The sequence below is a fragment of the Kogia breviceps genome, chromosome 18 (assembly GCF_026419965.1).
Source record: "Kogia breviceps isolate mKogBre1 chromosome 18, mKogBre1 haplotype 1, whole genome shotgun sequence".
In the NCBI taxonomy this organism is placed as follows: domain Eukaryota; kingdom Metazoa; phylum Chordata; class Mammalia; order Artiodactyla; family Physeteridae; genus Kogia; species Kogia breviceps.
In genome coordinates this window covers 39,861,025-39,883,241 of record NC_081327.1, presented here as the reverse complement: position 1 = coordinate 39,883,241, position 22,217 = coordinate 39,861,025, and the positions used below count along the sequence as shown (strand labels likewise).

At 55.6% G+C, this 22,217-nt stretch overlaps 1 protein-coding gene across 1 annotated transcript in view; it reads left to right on the top strand.

Annotated features, from left to right (window-relative positions):
- Nucleotides 1-22,217, top strand: part of ATP6V0D1 (ATPase H+ transporting V0 subunit d1) — a 38,422-nt gene that overhangs the window by 6,820 nt on the left and 9,385 nt on the right. Inside the window, exon 2 of the mRNA XM_059044902.2 lies at nt 16,932-17,103. Coding sequence (XP_058900885.1) covers nt 16,932-17,103 — 172 coding nt within the window. The remainder of the gene's footprint in view (nt 1-16,931; nt 17,104-22,217) is intronic.

Below are 22,217 nucleotides of genomic sequence, written 5' to 3'. Positions count from 1 at the left end.
GTTAAGCAAGGATGGGGCAAAAGATGGTCCTGCCAGAAAGACCAAAGGCATCCCCTGAGAGGTTGGTAGCCCCAAGAGAGAAAAAGAAGGGGGTGGTGACTGACAAACGTGACCAAGAGACTGAAATAAAGTCAGACAACTCTCCATTTGGTTTTGCCCTTCAGAGGTCATTGGTAACCTTAATGAGAATAGAGGAGAGCAGGGCTAGAAGCTGATGGCGGTGCATGGAGTGGATGGGCAGAGACAACATACAGACAGAGCGGAGCTCACCAATGAACTCAACTCACTGATGAATCCCTGCTCAGCCTGTTACTGGCTTTGTGACCCTGGGCAAGTGGTTTATCCTCAGCTGCACAATGAGAGTATTTTTTAAAATTAATTAATTCATTAATTAATGGCTGCATTGGGTCTTCATTGCTGCGTGTGGGCTTTCTCTAGTTGCAGCGAGCAGGGACTACTCTTCATTGATGTGCGCAGGCTTCTCATTGTGCGGGCTTCTCTTGTTGCGGAGCACGGGCTCTAGACACACAGGCTTCAGTAATTGTGGCTCTCGGGCTCTAGAGTGCAGGCTCAGTAGTTGTGGCGCGAGGGCTTTGTTGCTCCGTGGCATGTGGGATCCTCCCGGACCAGGGCTCAAACCTGTGTTCCCTACATTGGTAGGCGGACTCCCAACCATTACGCCACTAGGGAAACCCACAAAGAGAGCATTTATAAGATCACTCTGAAATGTTAGTGACATGTAAGCACAGGGCCTGGAGCCGAGAGAGCAGTCAGGGAAGCCAGCTGCTCCCACTGTGGTCATTCCTTCCTGTCACTCTGGGAGGCAGGCACGATGCTGGGCCTCGAGTGGGTAATGAAAACATGACACACAGGCCTTGCTTGGGGGCAAGTGTGCCTAATGGACAGACTGGTGAACATCAAAACAGCATTGAATGTCCAGCAGGCATTGGGTACACCTTGGGGTAGTGGGGGCATGTGAGGAGTCGCAGTTAAAGGGTACGGGGCTTCTTTTTGGGGTAATGAAAATGTTCTAAAATTGTGGTGATGGTTGCACAACTCTGAATATACTAAAAACCATTGAATTGTACATTTTAAATGGGAAGATTGTATGATACATGAATTATATCCCAGTGAAATTGTCACACACAAAAAATTAGCCAGGTCAAGGAGCGGGGAAGCAGGAATGGCATTAGCAGTCTCAGCAACGTGAAACTGCATAGAACATCAGGAGAACTTTGGGAACTGGGAAGAGATAGCTGAGCATGTGTCAGGGGTGTGCAGGGCTGAGGGTGGATAGGCACGCTGGTCTGGTTCATGGAAGGCCTTGGGTGCCTTGGAAAGATACATAGCTTAGGAGGGCTGAGAGTTGTGTTTAAAAAGAGAGAGAGAGAGATTCTTCAGTTAGGTCAAGGTCTGTGTGTGGGAAATGTCTTGCTTAAGACTTTATGTTCTTGCCTGGAAACACTTTGTTCCATTTTGTTTGTCAGAGGAGAACAGATTGATTTGGTGAAACGGCGTGACCATGACTTAGACAGCAAGACAAGCTTAGCTTGGTCCAGAATTCCTCAGAGTCAGATGTGATCCAGAGGAAGAGAAGACAGGGTTCTGACAATCCAGTGACCACAAACACGAGAGAGGAGCTCGGGAGGCGTTGGGGGAAGGATGTACACACGGAGAGGGTTTGCACTTGTACTGAAGGGAACAACTGCATTGAGTCTCTGAGCTGTGAGAGCCTGGGCCCCCACACACCTGATGTTTTCCCCTCAGTGTTTGATGGCCCTTGTTGTCCCGACTGCCCCAGGCAGTGGCATTGCTGTGTGAAGAGACATCTCCTCCCTACCCCCAGCACCCAATGAGTGATAAGCTGGCATGGATGACTTGACTGTTCCTCTCCCGCTGGCTGCTGCTGTAAGAGGATGAGGCCCCAGAGCAGGGGTGCAGGCAAGGGGTAGGCAGGAGGGAGGTCTTGCTGCCCTGAGCCAGCTTGGATTTGATCTTTCAGTAGATGGAGGAGGGGGGAATTGTGAAGGGGACAAGCGTTGGTGGTGTGATGTGAAACTTGATGTGGGGCTCGGGAGGTTGGGTTTAGGAGGAGCCAGGCTAGAAGCAAGTGCTATTCCAGCTCTCCAGGTGAGAGAACGGGGCTCAACTGGGGCAGGAGTGGCGCGTGAGCAGAAGATGGACTGGGCCAGAGACCAGCTTAGGGCATGAGACTGATAACATTGAGCCAGTCTGCCTTAGGTATGGTGGTGAGAGGGGTTAGAAGTTAGGATTTTGACCTCAAGTGTCTGGGTGGGTGCTGGAACTGCTTCTGAGATGGGGACCGCCGGAGGAGGAGAAGGTTTGGGGCATGGACAGGGTGGTGGAGGAGGAGGTGTTCTGTCTCAGAAGTGCTGAGTCAGAGTGTCTGAGGGAGGTGGCTGTGTGGATCTGGAGCTCAGGGGAAGTAGCACTAAAGATACCAATCTGGAAGTCATCAGCACACTGGCAGCCAGCAGCTCAGCCTACGCCCGGCCGTCTGTTGGCTTACAACCAGGGCAAGCCTCCCTTGGAAGCTTGGTCCTGCCCACAAGTCCTGCCAGGAGGCTGGAGAGCAGCCTTAATGGTGGGCCAAGTGGACATAAGCGTGGCCTGAGGAGGATACCTGGCGTGGAGCCTAATTTGGCGAGCAGAGCAGAGAGAGCCACAGCCAGGGATTCCCCTCCAGATCCCTGCCGTGCCTCCTGCATGACTGGGCATGGTGGTTTCTTTTCTTTTTTTTCCTTTTTGGTCTCCTTTTTAACTAAACATAACTTGAAAAAAAAATTCCAAAAATAGAATTGGTGGAAGGGTGACTTGGTGTAGATCCTTGGGGGACAAGTTTTTACTGCCTTGTTTAAACATTGCATGTATATGTGCCATGTGACCCTATATACCCATTTACAGGATCGTATCCCCTAAATTAGCACAGGATGGCGCATACAGAGGTGTTCACACCAGCCCTGTCGGTAACTGCAACCTGTTAGAACCAGTGGAGTAGCCGTTGACAGGCTTTGATTAAATAAATCATGGTCTGTGCTTACAGTAGAATACTATTCCAGTGCTCAAAAGTGTGATGTTCCATGAAGACTGATTTAGAAATATCTTGCTAGGTGAGAAATTGCAAAGTGTTGCATGTAATATAGTCCCATTTTAGTAGAATGCCCAGTAATGTGCACATGGAAACGTGTTTGGAAGCATAGACAAGTCTAGAATGGCAGCCTCTGCAGAGAGGAATTGGAAAGGCTGGGAGGGGGAATATGTCAGTTTTAAATTTTATGTTCAAATGTATCGTAGTGAACAAATGTTTTATAATTTAAAACATCTGCTAAAGATATGTAAAATAAAGGAAATTTGAACATACAGGTGAGCAAAGAGAAGGAACTTACACCCATCCACCATCCAAGCCAAGACCTCTGCTGATGACCCTGGGGTGTTCTTCCAGATTTTCGTTCACAGCATTGTAGGGCTGGTCTGAGCCTTAGGGAGCCCCCATCAAGCCCCTTCTCTTTACACCAGAAGACTCAGTGTCCAGGGGATGCATGAGGGCTAGGGCCAGACACTTCATGTCACTCAGACTAGAGCCCCAGAGCCCCTGTCCACGTGCAGCTCACCTCTCACCTGCCTAGTTTTCTCTCTTTCCCTTGTTGCCTCTTCCCCACCACTACTTGCTTTCCCTTCACTGATTACATCGTGCACTAGTATATACTTTAGCCTCGTTTTATCTGGGAAGCTGTTTACGGTCAAGATAGTCCACACAGGAACTGATAACCCCTGTTTCATAAGCCCTGCCCCAGAGTTCATGTCAGAACTTGCTCTGGTGGGTGTTAACACACTTGTCCTTGGATTTACTCCCTGATTTCTTGGGCCTGGTTTCTGAGGTGGTGCCAGTGTCTGAACCTGTGCTTAGGACCTTTTGAGGTGACCTCAGCACAGGAAAATGTCAGCCATCCAGGACCCTTGAAGATGAGGCTTTCTGGGTGACCAGGGTTTCTGATGGAAGAGAGGGAAAGATCCAAATTTTAAAACATTTTGCATAAACCCATTCTGGAATGTATTAGTCTCACTTTCTTGCTTTCACAGTGGCACACACTAAACATAGCAGACTTTCTCCCGAATTAGGGCTGTTAGACTTGAAACAAGATGACACCAAACCACTGTCCCCGAGGGCCCAGGTCTGCCTCCAGTAGTTTGTCCCTGGCCCCCTGTGGTCAGAGCGCCTGCTACAACACCCTAGAACCTTTTCTTACTTGTAGCTGTTCTTGTGCTTTGGGTTCAGCTGTTAGATGCACTCCAGCTTGTTGGAAGGGTCAGCGTTAATAATGAACAGGTGTGAGGACATGATGTAATGGTCTCTCTTGTAAATCACCTCTGCCTGCTCAGGGTCAGGACCCAAGGGCCCCTCTGGGTCACCAGGACCTGTCTTGAGTTGTGTATGAGGCCAGGCATCAGGCAGACCGTGGCTCCCTTTCTGGCCAATTGTGTGATACTATGCATATGATTTAATGCCTTGAAGCTAGTTTGCCCACCTATAAAATGAAACAGAAATCACTTGCAGGTTGTTAGGACTCAACAGCACATGCCTAGCCAGAATGAATGCTCAATAGATATTTGTATGGTTGGATGAGCGGCAGGTCTTTATTGGTACTGCAGGGGGCTAGAGTGTGGGGTATGGGGGAGGGGAAGCAGAGGCCCCCATCCTGGAGGGGTGCACCATGTTGTAGATTGTCCTGTTTCTTGGTTATTCAGCACTTTTTTTTTTTTGATACAGCATTGAGCATTAGAGACAGGGGATAGAGAGCTGGATAAAGGGATTTGGAGATTTGGGAGCATCTGGCCAAATTGGAGGACTAGGGTGTAGAGAGCTGAGGATGACCAGGCTTCCTCTGTAACCTCTTCAGTTTTGCCCCTCAGAAGGCCCCTTGCTTCACTGATGCAAGACAGACCAGTCCCTCATGATCAGACTCATGCTCACCCTGTCTCCATTCTGGCTTTCCCGGCTCACGTCCATCTCAGTCCTATTCTTGTTCTTTGTGACACATTTCTCCATGGCTCTGCAGGTGCCTGCAGACTACTCCCTCAGGGATCAACGGCTGGGGGAGATGCGGACCGGGAGTCTGAGGCTGTTATTAAATCGCGTGGAGCCAGAGCAGAGCCTCTGGCTGTTGACAGTGCCATCCTCCCTTTGGCCACAAGGTGGTGGAACAGGACCATTCCGCTGCCTGAGAGCCAGGGAAGGGGGTGTGGCCGGACCCACTGGTGCATCTCCTCTGCTTCTCTGTGCAGTACCTGCCTTTAGCCGCTGTCCCTTGGGTCTCTGTCCTGGGCTCTACTTCCCTCACTCAAGCCCCAGTTGGCCTTCCCAGATTAAGTAGGGCTCGTGGCTCAGTGTCTCCTGTCTGTCCGTCTCTTCCCACCCTCACCTCCCTGTGCCCCAGCTTCCTGGGTTAGGAAGGAGGAAGGCCAGAGAGAATTCCCTGATACTGTCCACCTTGTGTCCAGTGTAGGCTGCTCCAGCCTTGACCATCAAGCTGTCCTTGTTTACTTCCACCTGGGTCATGCTGGCAGTCCTCAGAGTCGGAGCGGCAGCTTCAGCTTCAGCTTCAGCACAGTGTGCTAGCTTTGAACCAAGGGTCTTGGGAGTTCCAAGTAGGAGCTTGAGTCTGCCCAGGAGTCAGGGCCATGCTTCCTAGGCTCCCAGAAGCACCATCCTTCCCCAGGTGGCCTCCACTTTGGTCCTGCTACTCTGGTCCCTCCAGGAGACGGAAAATTCATCCTCAGGACAGACTCCTCTCCTCCATCCTTCTTCAGCACTTTGGGGGACATGTAGGGGTACATGTGGCACATACAGGTACATGTGTGTAGGGTGACGCTGGGAGAGGCCCAAATCAGGCACCCCAGACTCTCTAGAGTATAGGTACATATAGTCATATTATCAGGTAATTGACAACTCTCCACCCTGCACCCCAATTTGGAGGGGTCTTTCCATTGGCCTTCCTGGCTTCTGCCTCATCCAACACCAACTCCTTAGTTGATTAAAAAAAAATAAAAAAACAAAAAACTATCCTGTGTGGGAAAATTGGCCTTCCTCTTCTTTTAGAGGCAGGAAAATCAAGACCCTGAAGGGCCATTTAGTAGACTGGGCCTGACACCTGCTCTGCCCATCTGTACTCAGCACCCTGCAGCTCAGGGGGCTGGGGTGAGGCTGCCCCCGTGTGAGTGTGGGTGGTCCTGAGGGGTGGCAGGCAGACCTGCGGTGGGGAAAGGGATGCGTGGAGGAACAGCCCTGACTGGGTGCTGGGCACTGCTTTCCTGGCCAGCTCTGGCCTGGCCCAGACCTTGTCCCCGCTTGGCCACTCAGGCAATGATTTTCAGGCTTTGACCTCAGCTGAGGCTTCATGTTTGGCTGGCGGATGGGGCTTTCCCCTCCAAGGAGTCATCTGTGGTGTCTTTGCTGCTGCAACTCAGCTTTTCCTGCTTGCCACACTGCTCCACAGCCCCGGGCCTCCCCAGCACCTGCTGTGAGCTCTGCCAGGGCTGCGTCCTAGATACCCAGGCCTCTGGCCTCACCCTGAGCCCCTGCGTGGCCCTCAGGGGCTGGGGTCGCACAGAGTCAGTGAGATCCAGGCCTGATCAGGGTAGAGAGTGTCAGAGTTGGCCAGGCCCCTGGAAGTAACCTTATCCAACCCTCTTATTTTACTTGGGGAATTGGGTCCAGGTGAGGCCCAAGGCCTCGCTTATGGTCTCCTGACACCCGTCCTGCTCCTCCTGTCTAGTCACTCTGCATTTTTTATTCTTTCCTTCATTTGTTCACTGAAGGCTGCCTAGACTATGCCTCTTTGCGCCCGGCCCCCAACTCGGGAAGGGGTGGTCAGGTGAAAGAGACCCCGATTCTGGGGCCCTTGCCATTCCCCCAGGGCTTGCCACATGGTATCTAGCGTGGGAATTAAGGGTTGGGAGTCGAGGAATACAGGTGAGCTGCAACCCACGACCTGGCACACAGGGCCCAAGGATGCCAGTCATGGGTCGTAGCTCACCCATTTCCCCCACCTTCAACACTTTAAACTCCAAGCGAGATGCCGTGTGGCAAGGCCTGGGGAAAGTGGAGTGCTATGAGATTCCCGGAGCAGGTGACCACCTCTCTCCTAGGGCCGGCCTGAGTGCTGATCAGACTCAGTCTGGTGTGTTACTGCTTCCCCTGCGTGTTTCCTGTCAGCCCCTTGAGCAGGGTGGGTGAGGGGGTCAGGGGTCCTGGACAGGACCAGCTTGGATGCTACTGTTCCTGCCACTTCCTGCCTGGCCCAGGCCTCTTTGGTCTGCTGGGCATGAGTAAGGAATGGATCAACTCTGCCCCTGGCCCGGGTTGCTTGGTCTTGTTTCTGTGAGCTGCAGGGAAGGAGGCTTCGCGCTGAGAACAGCATGGCTCGCAGCCCCAAATGAGGCCTGATCCGGAGAGCCCATCCACAGGGCCTAGGTCTGAGCACAATGAGTATTTCCATAGCTTGGACTCTAGGTATCGTGGAGCCGGCAAGATGCTCCAGCCAGGATCCAGCCTGACCTGGCTTAATTTCACAGGAACAGCAGACCCTGGGACCCTAAAACTGCTTTCCCCTAGTTGAAGTGAGCTCCATCTTTTCTTAGGATCCTTCCTCCAAAGGACTATGCATGTAGAACAGAAGCCAAGCATCAGGGGCAGAGAGGATTGCTCAAGGTGGTGTGGGCCAGCGGACCCAGGAGCCAGACATGGGCATGAGCCAGCTTTTGAGAAGCTCGCTGCCACAGCTGGCCTTTCCTGGGCTGCCTGGCACCTGGCCACACAGGGCCACTTTACCTCTTCTCGTTCAACATCCAGGCAAACATACATCTTTGGGAAAGTGAAAAGAAGCTCTTCGCTTGCAGCCCCAGATCCACTCCAACCTGCATGCACTGTAGCTGTGGTGGTAAGCCTGGAGAAGAAAGAGCTTGTTCAGGGTCAGAGTACAGGGCAGCAGCAGAGGTGTGGGCCCTGCCTCCCAGGGCGAGGCTGGCTCACTTGATTCTCAGCCTGGGCTGTGGAGGGCAACAAGGGAAGCTGCCCTGCAAGCCCTGTGTCTCCTGGGACATGCCAGTTCCATGGAGCCCTGGGTGCGGACGTCCTGGTGAGGGGCTATCCAGGCGGATCTCCACTCAGTCAGAGGAGAGCTTCTTGGAACTTGCCCTGGGTGCAGCAGTAACCAGTTCTGCCCCTCCCTTTGGCACGTGGGACTGTCACCTGCCTGGCACCCTCCTGACTGTCGGATGGGTTGACTTCCTCATGGGCTGTGAGTGATGCTTTCATTCTCCCAGCTGCAGGGACGAGATGTTCCTGAGGGTAATTACATGTGCTTCTGTCACCACCTGCCACCTGTCTCGGAGCAAGGAGAAGGGTGGTGAACCTTGCTGCCACCTAGACAGCAGACGTCCTGCTGCCTCCTAGACAAGGGGAGTGACACTCCCACTTATCAAATCTCTGATTCTGATATGCTGGTGGGTGGTGTCACCGACCCTGGTGTCATCCGGGCCACTTCTACAAATCAGCCCCATCCCCCTTCTGCAAATACCGCACCTCACTGAAAGGCCTCCAGTATGAAACAAAATGCCAGCCTAGGGACCTAGGAAGGAGAACTCGCTGTCCTTTTCCTGCAGGATCTCTGCCTCATGCCAGCTGAAACCCAGTAACTTGCATGTGGCCATGCCAGCAGTAGCCTCCAGGTTCTTCCCGAGACTGCTGGCCCGCCAGCCCAGGGGCTTCCCACGGAGCAAGAGCTGCCCTTGGCTGCACCAGCTCCCGCCTGCTCTTGAGGACGGCAGGGCAATAGCTCACCATGTGGTGGGTGGTGCAGAATTGGGTCCTAGCCTCTGTCCAGGTCCTTGGGGTCAGGCTGCCCAAAGTATGATCCTGCACATAGGTGAGGTGAGACATGGGCGTAGGGACAGGAGTCACTGATTTTGAGCCCACTTTGTTTGTCCTTCCCCAGGAGATAGCAGCGTGTGGCCTGTGCGTGTGCGTGCCTGTGCTGCACAAGGGCCCCTGGGGAGAGGACACACCAGAGCCCTGGGGAAGGGTCGGGACCATGGGAGGGAAGGATCGGGACCATGGGAAGGAAGGGCGGGGACACCCTGTGGAGCGCTGAGTGGGACGGCCTGAGCAACAGACTGGAGTCAGAACACAGACCACCTGACTGGGACTGAGCCTCTCCGTTGGGGAGCTCTGAGTGGGATCCTCTCTGTGGAGCTCTGGGTGTGCCGTGCCATGCTCAGTTTTCTCTGTATAACACTGTCTCTGTTCAGTGTCTACCCTTGGAGGCTGGCACTGCAGGGCCTTTCACCAGGTGACTGGCCAGGAGCCTGGGTCCAGAGATTCTACCTGCTGCTCAGGGCCAAGCTGTGGGACAAGATTTGAACTCAGGTCACTGTGGTCCCAAAGCCCAGGGTCTCTCTCCTTTGTCCCACTAAACCACCTAAGGAGCTATGTCCTGAAACCAGTGACCTGGCAAAATGGGGCTTCAGGGAGGGGCTGTGGCTGTGCGTGGACCTTGTCCTGGGCTAGCAAGAGGCCATGGACACGTTAATTTGGGGTGGGGGCAATGCCAAGGCTCTGGATGGGGAATGCTAGGCGACACCTGAGGGAGGGGAGGAAGAGCTGGTATTTGTTAGAAAGAGTTGGAACCCAGGGCTAGTCAGTTACATGAGGTCTACAGGGAGCCTGTGATGGGCCCTGCTAGAGGCCTGGGGGTGAGGAGGATGCTTAGTCTGTGCTGCAGCCCCCAGGTAAACCCAGGGTTAATGGTTTCCATGCTGTGGCTCCCACGCTGGGAGTTCCAGATGTGGTGCTCTGACCCTGCAGAGCCAGCCAACCAGTGCACACATCTGCTTTGGAGCTGATATGAAGAAAAGAGGTCTCCCCCACCCCCAGAGCCTGGGGAGGAGACTCAAACAGTCCATTTGCTGAGGGGGGGGGGCAGTTATGGCTCCATTGGGCCACCAGCCTGGCTGTCTGTCCACATCTGTCCATTTGTCTGAGTTTTCCCTGCTTTGAGCCCCTGGAAGTTGCAGCATTAGAGAGCCCTTAGGGCAGAACAAGCACTGGAGGTAGAGCCCAGGTTGAGTCCCTTCAAAGCAATCCCTTCACCTGGGCCAGGCGAAGTGGTAGATCAGGCTCCAGGGCTCCACCACCCTCGCAGGGAGTGGCAGGATGGGCACGCTAGGCTCTAGGGAGCATATTTGCACATCTGGTTTCACTCAGCGGGCCTCAATTCCTGAAAACCCCTGAGCTCCCCAGGAGAGCGTCGTTGAGTGACCTCTGGAAAAGCAGAAGTGAAGTCTGGGAACACACTGTCCTCTCACACTGTGCTGTGGCCAGCTGGCCAGCAAGGCCCCTCCGTGGGCCATGAGGCCGTGGGTGAGTCTAAAGCAGGGGGCCGCCCTGCCTAGTGTACTGTGCCAGGGCCGCCTCTGTGCCTGCTGGGCCCCTGGGGCAGCGTGAGACCAACCCTGGCCTGGGCCAAGACCCTCCCTCCCTGCTTCCCTGGGGCCTTTGCTGCAGAGGCTTGGGGACTGGAGACGCCGTGTGCTGCCTGCCCCTGGGAGCCCTGGTGGGGCTGAAAGATCACTTTCAGGGCTGGCAGGATCTGGGAAAGGTTTCAGGAAGTGGATGGGGGCCATGGCTGCCCAGCTGCCACCTCTCAAGGTCTGGCTGGAGCTGGCTGCCAAGCCCAAACTTGGTCCCTCAGAGAGCAGAGAGTGTTGGACAGGCTAGGGGTCCTCATGTCCTCATGTCCTCCTGCTAATCAAGGGTGAGAGTGGTAATCAGAGGTGCTAGCTGGGGCCTGGGCTCTGTTGGTGAGGGGTTCTGGCCCAGAAGACTTGGTTTGGGGGTTGGCAGGCAGTGGAGGGACAGGTGGCAGCTGTGGGGCCTCCTTGAGTCTGGCATGGCCCTGGGAGGAACAGTCATGCCAGGTGGGTGTTGGGCTACAACCTGCCCAGGCGCCTTCAAAGAGCTCAGCTGGATCCTGCTGGAGCAGGGCAATGGTCTTTGACACAGGCAATCTCAAGGTGGACAGGGGTACCCTGTGGAGGAGGGAGGGCAGGGCTCTCACTTGCCAGGCTGGGGTGTGCCCTCCCACACCAGCCTCTCTGGCTGGGCCTGAGGAAGCAGCCCTGTTTCCTGGACTTCAAGGGTTTCTCTCGCGGGCACCCTGTGGACTTGCCTGGAGCACTTGCTTGGGCCAGAGATCATAGGCAGGTCGCCCTAACTGGTAGAGCAGAGAGTCAAGGGCTAAGGCTGAGGCTGTGCTCAGGCTGAGGGTGTGGGGCCTCACAGGCTGGGGGGAGGAGGCCAGGCCCTGGGGCCACGGGGGCTGCTGGGTGAAGGTGACAGCGGCACGTTGGAGTTGGAAAACAACACTCTGGTGATGGTATGGAGAGTGGACTTGGGATCTGGGAGCCAAGATGTGGGGCAGGAGGCCAGCAAAAGGGCACCGTGGCGGTGAGGAGGCCTGAGCGGCCCCGGGAAGTGAAGTTGGGGAGATAGTCACCAGAACATTGGGACAGGCAACACTGGGAAGCAGAGGAGGTCTGGGAGGGTCCTGGGTGGGGTTGAGGGGCCCTGAGGAGCTGGCCCAAGGCCCTCAGGGGAGGCTGCAGGCCACTGGAAACTGAGCTGATTGGCTTCCTCTGAGGAGGGCTTTAGGTCGTACTGCAGGGAGAACTTCCTGACAGCAGCAGCATCTTCTTGGACATGAGAACTCAGCCTCTGAGGAAGTCTTTTGCTGTGAGAGATCCCAGACTGGCCAGACATTCCTGATGCCGGGCCATGGATGGGAGGATTTGGGGTAGACAGCTGGGCTTGTGGGTAGACCAGAGCAGTCCCCCACGTCTGTGCTAACCAGAACACTGCTCACACCTCAGCCCAGGCACGTCTGGGGCTCTCAGGGGCTGTCACCGAGGCTTTCAGGCTTCCCAGATCAGGGCACAGAGCAGAATTAGCCCCTGCCTTCCCAGAGCCCCTGGCGTCCTCATCTGCCCTCGGAGGCTGGGCCAGGGCTGGGTGGCTGAGTCTCCCACAAAGCTCTCAACAAGTTCCAGGCCTCTTCTCCTGTGCTCTGATCCCACCCCCAGTCACACCTCCTCCACATCCCTCGGAGAGAGCAGGAAGCTGGAGGGGAGGGGGCTGGTTTCTAATGGGCCTGTCCCAGCCCTGAGGACTGTGTAAAGGGCTTGGGGCTGCGAGCCACTGGGTCTGGCCGCCAGGTTTCTTGAACAGAATCAGAGCTGGTTCAGAAGCCCTGTGTGGTCTGAGCCAAAGGATTGGCTAGCCTGCCTGCCTCCAAGTTGCCTTCTTGGCTGGTGGGCTGTCCCCTCACCCTGGGTCACTGGGAGAAGTAGGTCTTGGCCAGGGGAAGTGGTTTGGAATGGCCTTCTGATGTCGTCACTGGGGGCTTTTAAAAATGAGTTTCCTGGTAGGGAAAACTCAGGCCTCGGGCAGGATTCTCGGTAGAATCTCCCGGGTTTGCTCTGATTCGACAAACACTAGCAGAAACCACCCGGTCGTCTGTGTTCCAGCAGCCAAGTCCCCAGATGCAGCGTCAGCAGAACGCAGTAGCCAAGGCATAGGGATGTTTGCTTTAAGGCCCATGCTAAGCCCCAGGGGTGGGGCGCATGCAAAGGAGAGTCCACCCATCAGCTTTGCCCCTCTTATTCACACGTACTAGCTTCTGAAGGAATGGCTGGCACCGCAAGTGATGCCAGAGGGGTTATCCGTGAACCATGACAGTCTAGGGCCCCTGTCAGGTGGGCAGTGAGTGTCCAGGTTGCCTCCGAGGCTGTGGAGGGGCCTGCTGTGGCCCCTCTTACCTCTCTGCCACCTGCCAGCTCTTCTGGAACTAAAGTCTGCCTGGGCAGCTGGGTCCATATCTGAAAGGCCCATCCTGGGCCAAAGGCCATGGGAGAATGGTCAAAAATGTAAGGGGTAGGGGAGGAGAGGAGACCAGAATTAGGGATGGAGAGAATCCACCAGGTCTGATCTATATCCCCAGCCTCTCTATGCTTGACTGTGGGACTCTGGACACGTTTCATGTTTCCTCTGATTTCCCTTTTTTGAGTCTGTAAAATGGGCATGGCTGGCGGGTCCAGCACATAGGTTGCTTCTGACATGGCGTTAAGTATTCAGCAGGGCCCATCTGTTTCCAGTTAGAGTTGGTCTTGGTTCTCGCCTTGTGTTGGGGTGCTGCCTCCCACCTCATCAGTGCCAGGTGTTGAATGGAGTTGGTGGGGGCTGGAGAGGAGAGAGGGTGCTTGGCGGTGGGGGACTTGGGGAGTGAGCCTGCCCAGGGAGGGCAGCCCCGTGGAGCAGGTGAGGCTGGGGCACAGAGGTTTCACGTGGCTGGAGAGCTCGGGCGGCTGTAGTGGAGGTGTGGCACGGCACTTGGGGTAGCCTTCTGGCAGCAAGTGCAAGGATGCCAGGCGAGGGGGTGTCGGGATGCCTGGGCCCTGGATGCTTTGGAGGATAGGAATCAGGAGGCCGGGCTGGGGTCCAGGGCCCAAACTCACTGTCCCAGAGAATAGTGGGACCACTGGCATAAGGGGCCCTGCCAAGAGGACTGGGTTTTGCCCTGCTTTTTGCCCTGTGCATCTGGTCTGGCTTCCAAGCCCTGGCTGTGGCCTGTCACCACCTGAGAAGGGCTCTTTGCTGGCTGCAGTGGCTGGGTGGATAAACGGACAGGTTTGAGCTGGCAGCTGCTGTGCCAGACCGTCTGACCCAGAACACCACATCCCGGCCTGGGCTTCCAACTGCTGTCCGCGCTGTGGCTTCCCATAGTGGGGATTGGAGCACCTACTTTGCCCGGGCCAGAACTCCCTGCCCACTAGTTTTTTCAAGTATCACAATGTTTACTGATAGATAAAAGATATAAAAGCAGGGCATATGACATATGACTTGATAAACTAAGTAGAGTTAATTTCAATATAAAAATAAGAGGGACCAATTCATATTCTCACCATTTGTTTCATACCCACAAAAACCACTTCGAGGGCATTAACAATCTCTCAAAACTTATCAGTTTTGTGCAAGTAAACCATGTGTCTTTTTTTAAAAATAAATTTATTTATTTATTTATTTATTTATTTATTTATTTATTTTTGGCTGCATTGGGTCTTTGTTGCTGCATGCAGGCTTTCTCTAGTTGTGGCGAGCAGGAGCTATAGTTCATTGCAGTGCACAGGCTTCTCATTGCGGCGTCTTCTCTTGTTGTGGAGCATGGCCTCTAGGCTCGTGGGCTTCAGTAGTTGTGGCTCAAGGGCTTAGTTGCTCCCCAGCATGTGGGATCTTCCCGGACCAGGGCTTGAACCCATGGCCACTGCATTGGCAGGCGGATTCTTAACCACTGCACCACCACGGAAGCCCCCCATGTTTCTTAAAAAAAAAAAAAATGTGCACTTATCCAGAGTCAGGGATATTAAAAGCTAGCTTGTAAAACCCATCACTAGAAGTGGAAATACAGGCTTATGCTAATACGGCGAAATCCCTCAATTAGAGTTAAGAATTTTTCTGTAACAACCAAATGGTTAATCAAATACTGCAACAACTCGAGCCTTACTGAGCGAAGCACCTTCTTACCCTATACCTTATTCCAGGTGTAGGTGGGCCTTGGCCACACTGGGGAGGAGGGGGAAGAATGGACCCAGGGCAGGGCTCACAGCAGATGGCTGGGGTTGAGGATGGAGGAGTGTGCACACCTCCTGGGCAAAATGGCAGCGGGGTCCACGGGGCAGAGCAGGGGGCTGGTGGCTTCTCCCTCCTCACCTTGCCGTCAGTTCTGTCCCCCTTTTGGGTGGCCACCGGAAAAAAGGTGTGAATGGTAGAGAGATGGCAAAGGCAGCGAATGATGAAGGCCTCCTGCAGGCTCACGAGGTTCAAGTCCATTCTGAGTGCCCAGGAGCCACAGAGGACAGGAGTGCTGACTGCCACCCAGGTGCAGGTAGAAAGTGGCCACTCCAATGGCACGCACCCTTCCCTCCCTTCCTCCCTCCCTCCCATATACTCTTCCATCTATTCTTCAGCACACCTGACTCTGGGCTGGGAGCATTCTCCTCCTGATGGGGTACAGGAGGAGGGGCACCACAGGGGTCCCCTAAGTCTGTAGAGTGATGATGTGCCCCACTCGCCCTTCCTCTCTGTGCGGCCCGGTACAACATGGCCCTCCAGGTCCACAGACACACGGGGAGGCCTTAAGCCGGGGCAAGGGGGGCGGTGCTTGTGGAAATGTTCACAGGTGTCACCCTTCCTGTCATCCTCTGGGCAACCTTCCAGGGCACAGAAAGCATGCATTCCTCAGTCAGCAGAAGCCAGCCTCCGCTGTTGGGCCTTAATCCACACTCGCATGCACATGCACACATGGGTCCCTCCTCAGCCACTGTCCTTGGTACTGCCATCACTACCGCAGTGTCCCCCATTTCAAAGCCCAGGAGCAAACCCTCCTGCTGTCTTCACCAACCCTCTTCCCAGTCTTCCATTTATTCCCGGTTACTTACTGAATGTGAAAATGCACCAGAACATACTGTGTTCTAGGCTCTAGCATACTGCAGTGACCCAGAGTCCTTGCTATCGTGGTTTATGTGCCCCGTGCCAGGTGGGATGTGATGTGTTACAAAGAAAAATGGCACAAGTGAAGGGAGAGAGTGGTGGGGCTATCGGAGAAGCCTCTGAAGATGGGCATTTGAGGAGAGTTCATCACTTTCCAAGCAAGGGGACAGGGAAAGGCCCTGAGGTGAGGATGTACAGATGAGTGATGGGGTCTGCCTGGTGTTTTAAGATCACTCTGGGGCTTCCCTGGCGGCGCAGCGGTTGAGAGTCCACCTGCCGATGCGGGGGACACAGGTTCGTGCCCCGGTCCGGGAAGATCCCACATGCCGCGGAGTGGCTGGGCCCATGAGCCATGGCCGCTGAGCCTGTGTGTCCGGAGCCTGTGCTCCGCAATGGGAGAGGCCACAAGAGCGAGAGGCCCGCGTACCACAAAAAAAAAAAAAAAAAAAAAAAAAAAAAAAAAAAAGGCTGCTGGGTGGAGAAGAGACTGGGGGATGAGATGCACGGGCAACAGTTATGAGACAGGTTGTTGTCACGATTCCCCCAGGGACTCACCTGTCCTGCCTCCCCAGGGCCCCTCTGCTCTGTCCTCTCCTCCCTTTTCCCTCACCCCTGCTCTGAAGAGCTCAGGAGAGCCCGTGGGCTTGGCTTGCCTGCCTCCAGCCACTCCTCTGGCGAGGCCAGTCTTTCTCCCCAGCCTTATCTCCCCCTCACACGGCTCATTTGCCCTTTAGGCCACTCCTTGCTAATGCCATCCTGCTAGCTGCTTCCTTTGCATTTTCCTGTCCCTGCATTTTGCCTGGCCCAGCCTGGAGTGTCCTTTCAGTCCTATCTTGGTGCCCTCTCCACTTTACCCTTGGCCTGGGGCATGTCCTTCATTTCATATGCATTGTTTCTGCCTGGGGGTATGTTGGCTTGCTCCTTTAACCCTGAGGCTCTGGAGGGTAGGGCCCATGTCTTATTCTGCTTTAAGTTAGGGCTATCCTGGAGCCCACCATGCAGGAGAGCCTCAAAGGCTGTGAGTTGTGAATGGCACCTTGGGTTGGGGTTTCCCAGGTTTTCTTGTCGTTTGGGGGAACAATGGTTCTACTTGTACTTGGACTCTGGGGCCCAGTGTCCTGGCTTTGGCCTGACTGCCCTGGAGTAGGCTCGGAGCCAACAGGGAGGTAGAGGTAGGGACAGGAGGTCAGGGTAGCAGCAGGGCACAACAGCAGGAGAGGATCTGGGACCCAGAGTCGGGGTGGGGACAGGGACTTGGGGTTCTGGGGAGGTTTAGCACGGCCGGCTCTCACCCCCCACCCTTGGGTTTCAGACCTGAAGCTGCACCTGCAGAGCACTGACTACGGCAACTTCCTGGCCAATGAGGCATCACCGCTGACAGTGTCCGTCATCGATGACCGGCTCAAGGAGAAGATGGTGGTGGAGTTCCGCCACATGAGGAACCATGCCTATGAGCCACTCGCCAGCTTCCTGGACTTCATTACGTGAGTGTTCTCTGTAGTGCCTTTTCCCCCCACTGGATGGGACAGCTCCTCTGTCAGCAGGGTCCTCCCAGGTTGGGTGGCTGGGCTGCTCATTCAACAATGCTGGGCCCAGGCCACCACCTATAAAATGGGGTGACCAGCCACTTCACTGCTGTCTGGGAATCTGATGGGCAGGCCTGAGTGTCCCACGCTGTAGTGCTAGATGAAGCTGCTTTCCCTGCGTCCCTGGTGTCAACAGGGATCAGGGATGACAGGAGCCCTTTTCCTCGCTCACCCTATAACACTCACCCTGAACAGTCACCAGGCCCCCACTGCCCATGATGGGGTCGGGGGATGGGTAGAGCTTTGAAGAGTCAGGTTTTGGGATGGACCATTCAGGCCCCTATGACCCTGTGTGGGCTGAGGCTCCTCTGTCGTCTCTGACCGTGGCCCTGGGTCTCAGGGAGAACTGGGGCAAGGCGGAGAGGGTGCTGAACACCTGGCCGCCTTTCCCAGTTCTGGCCCAGGCCCCCATGCTAACAACCCTTGGCTGCCCAGCATTCTTACTGTCTAATCCTTGGGTGCAACCCTGCCTCCACTAAGCTCCTGGAGAAGAGGAGAGGACCCTGAGACCTACAGGCCGGGGAGGGCACTTGGACGAGACAGCCTCTGCTCGCCAGGTGTGCCTGTGGAAACAGAGAGGTAGAGAGGCCCCTTCTGCCAGGATGGCCCAGGAACCATGAGCCAGGGCCTGGTGGACAAAGAGTTGGCGCTGGCCCAGGTGGCTGCCCAGTGCAGGTGGTGGACAGAGACATTGGTGGCTGGCTTACATGAGTGTGCTCTGCACTGCTGGAGTGTGAGTGTGTGTTGTGGGGAAGCCTTTCCAGGCACTCTTCTGGGTACTATCTAGCTTTAACCCTTCCCTGCTGGTGGGACCCCCAGATCCGGGGAACCTGGCATACCTCCTACACTTACACTTTCAGGGACAGAACTGGATGCCTGCTGCTTGGCCTGCTTCCCACCCCCAGCCAGGAGCAGCCATTTACTCGAGATCCACTTGCTCAAATAGGGGCTGCAACCAAAAGGGCTCTATCCTTGGGTTGAGGCCACAGGCTGGGACACTTGAAGGGCTCAGGCTGGGAAGCAGGCTGTCTCCTGGCCACAGGCCTCCTTCTGGGGGACCTCCCTGCTGTCCTGGCTGGATCCATATCAGACTGCCCTGGCCCCCGTCAGGGTACAGCCAACATGGTCCTTCTGGGCAGGAGGCCAGAGATGGCATGTGTCTCATGCTGCCAAATTGTGGGTCATACTGCAGTGCCCATCTGTCATTCAACCCCTAGCTTGGGCCTGGGTGTCCTTTACCTGAAGGCTAGAGCTGAAGGACATACCAGGAAGCAGTGCGTTTATTGCCAGAGCCCAGCCTTCACCTTGTTTGCACAGGGCTCCTTCAGCTTCCCGGTGAATGTTCTGGCCTTGCTAGCTAGGCTGGCCAGAGGAGGCTGACCCCATGCCAGTGGTCAGAGGGCAGATGTCATCCATCCTGCTGCCTGCTTGGCCACCTGCCTGTGCTGCCAGCCCCTGGCCTGTCTTGGTGCCCTCAGAGGCTTGGTCTTAGCCTGCCAAGCCATGAAACTAGAGAGGGCTCTGAGCGTGACTGAGGCTGCATGGCCGCCAGCTGTTTGCTGGAGGTTGGCTGCAAGCACCAAGCATGCTTAAAGCAGCCAAGCACTATCCTGTGGCAGGCTGTCACTTCCCCGCCCCTTCCATTCATGGGTGATCTCACAGTCTTCCCATCCCCTCAGTCCTGCTCTGTCTCAGGAAGAGCTCGGCAGCCACGTGTCAGCCTGTCTGAGCCTGTGGCTGCTCGTTCATGACCTCGTCATCTCCAGTGACCTGCTCCTCTGCTCTCCACTTCAGCCACCCCCATGATGGCTGCCCAAGAACATGTCACCACCTGGAACTACTCCAGCCCTGAAATCGCTGAGTCAGGCACCCCGTATCTACCCACAGCCTTCAGGCCTTCCAGCCCACTCTCAGCCCCTTGTGGGACATGGGTTCCGGACTCAGCAGGGCTCTGGACCTTGCTTCCTCCCCCGCCACCCCTTCTGTCTTCATTTTTCTCCCTCCCCAGCTGAGGTTCCCTGGTCCATCATTCAAGCACTCTTCTGCCAACATCCGCAGCACTCTTGGCCGCCCATCTCATGGTCCCACCCGGCTGGCAGCTCCCCAGCCCTGGAGGAAGCCCAGCAGCCTCCAGCCTCAAGGCGCCCTCCCCCACCTCTGCTGCCTGGAGCAGAGCCGGGGAAGCCAGTGTTGGGTGGATTTTCCCTGCTGCCAGACATGCACACTTACCAGTTCAACTGGCCTGGCCTGGCCCTGCCCAGCTGGCCACTCGCTCTCCCTACTCAGCACCCTGCAGCTCCCCACCGAGGGTGGGAAGACCACCTCCCCATCTTAAACACCATTCATCTCCTGCCCCCAGCCTTCTCTCTGGGTAGATGGCCCACCTCTTCCTCCACAGAGACAGTAGAAGCCAGTCCACCTCCCAGCACTGTGTCTGTGCCCCCGAACCCTGTTCCAGTGGCAGAGGTACCCTCCTCTTCTCTTGGGTCCTTCTGCCGATGTCCTGAGTCCCCTCACCCCACTCCCTGAACGCTGAGGGCCACTCATCTGCACTCCTGTCTGTGCAGCCCCTTCCCTTCCAGATTCTTCCCAACAGCATCTAAACAAGTTCAAATCTCTCACACCATTAAAAACCCGTCTTGCGCAGCCCGAACTTTTACATTCACTCTGTGTTCTCTCACCTCCTGCATCCTGAGCCTCCAGTCCGCTTCCAGCCATCCCATCACTCCACCAAAGGCCCCGGCTAAGGTCACCGCTGACCTTCATGTGGCCAGGATCTCCAGACCTAATAGGAGCCATACCCTCTTACCTCCTTCCAGCAGTCTCCTTCCTCTCATGGTGTCTCTTCGATTTAACTCCTACCTCCCTGGCTGCTCCTTCTCTTCCTCCTCCACTCCAGCTCCGTAACCTCCTCCACCCTGGCTCATCCCAGGAGTAAGGAGTGTTGCAGAAAGGGGTAAAACCTTCCACAGGGGCCTGTCCAGGGGACCTCCCCAGGCCAGGGACTCACCACTGGCTTCCCTGAGGAGGTGGCTGTTTGGCTGAGGGGAAGGGCATTTGAAAGAAGAATTGGGGGAAGGCAGGGAGAACCATACATGTCCCGAGCAGGTGGAGCACAGAGCCCCTGGCTCTGTGACCCTCTGGGAAGGAGGCAGATACCCTAGAGATGTCCAGAGGAATGTTACCGGAAAGGAGAGTGCCATCCCCAGGTGATGGACGTGTCAGCTAGATACCCCATCCTGGGTGTGGGGGCTTGAGAGAACAATGCCAGTGCTGTCCACAGACAGAGCTGGCCCAGCTGGGGCGGAGGTTGGGGCCACCACAGAGGTCATCTTAGCTCCAGACTCAGAATCTCTTAGTCGCTTTCGGAGCTGCCCCACGATGATTGGAACTGGTTTCTGCAGGAGGCAGTGAGTTCCTTGTCATTGCAGGTGTGCAAGCAGAAGCTGGGCAAGGTGTCCTCTGCCCTCCTGTGTGAGAGACAGTGTCCAGTGCTTTTGTAGATCCCAGCCAGCCTTGAGCCAACACACATGACCAGTATTCAGCTCTGGGCCAGGTGCAGTGCCAGGAGGGAGGGAGACTTATGGATGCAATAGGATGGGTGCCAGTGGTGGTGCAGATGGCTTCTGGGGAGGCCTGTGGGCAGCTGCCACAAATGGAACCAGGGGCTTCAGCATTGAGAGGACTCAAGGGTCAGATGGGGTTCGAGAGGCCACTCAGAGTGGGTGGCCAGAGTGGAGGCAGCTGCCTCATGTGTGGTAGACAGACCCTGAGTGAGAGAGGTCCCTCTGAAGTAGACTGTCATCAGTCATGTGGTTTTTAGATGATTCAGCTCAATCTCATGGTGATAACATGTGATACATCACTGTACCAAGGGCTCCTTCCAGACTCAGCCTTTCACTTGCAGTCTGACATGGGGTAGAGCCTCTTTTGGGTTTTCTGAGCTTCAGAGGAGACTTTGATCTGGGCCATCCCATATGGTGTCCTATGAGAGAGTAGGCCCCAGAAGGGAAGCTGGAAGAGAATGGCTTGTGGAGAAGTGAGTTTGGTCTCTGGGGATTCCCAGGTGGGCCCCAAAGGCCTTGTCCTTAGATGAGTGAGCCTCCCTGGAGGGGCCGTCTCCAGTGTGTAGCACCTGCCTGTAGCCCAGGTAGCCATTGGCAGAGCCCGGGCACAGTGACCTGCACCATCTGGGGGAGGTGAGGTCTCATATTCTACTGTGCCAGGGGCCTCAGTGTCACCAGCCTAGAGTGGGCTGCTGGAAAGAAGCTTTGTCCTGGGACAATGGCCTCAAGTGCCCAGTGGGCCTGTCAGCACACCTGCCACTCTCCCCAGGTCACATTTTCCAAACCTTGGGCTCTGCTGGGTCACAGCGGGTATCAGGTGTCCTTAGGCCTCCCTATTCTGGCCCCCCAGCCTTCACTGTCCACAACCACCGTTTCTGAGTTGATAGCAGGGTCTCTGTAGCCTGGGGCGCTAGGCCAGCTGTGGTTCCTGGGTCCTGGGCTCGACCCGGCTCCGGCCCTCAGGGAGAGCCAGCACTGACACTGTTCTGAGCCTGAGGAAGAGCATGCAGGTGCCCTTTGATGCTCAGAAGTCTCAGGTTGGGTCAGGGAGGACCCAACTGGACCTCAGGAGAGGGGCAGGATTTTAATAAGGAGAAGGTCAGGGCGTCACTGGCTCTGCTGGGGGCTGTACTTCAGTTATCCTAATTGCAGAGGGGAAACTGAGGCTTGACAGGTGATGTGCTGAAGCCACAGCTTGATCTCTGTGTTCACTTTCCACCTGGGCAGTGCTCTGTAGGACCCAGATGTGATTGAGCACAGGTACGGTTACTAGCAGCTTCTGCTGGGAGCTGTAGATGGGCCGACTGGCTGGGTAGTCATCATGGCCTATCCAGCGCCAAGCCTGGCCCCCCGGGATCAAATGATGAGACCATGGGAGCAAGCCATCATGCTCCAGCAGGTGGCGCCAAAGGGCACAGCAGAGGGACAGGGCTTGGCTAGGGGATG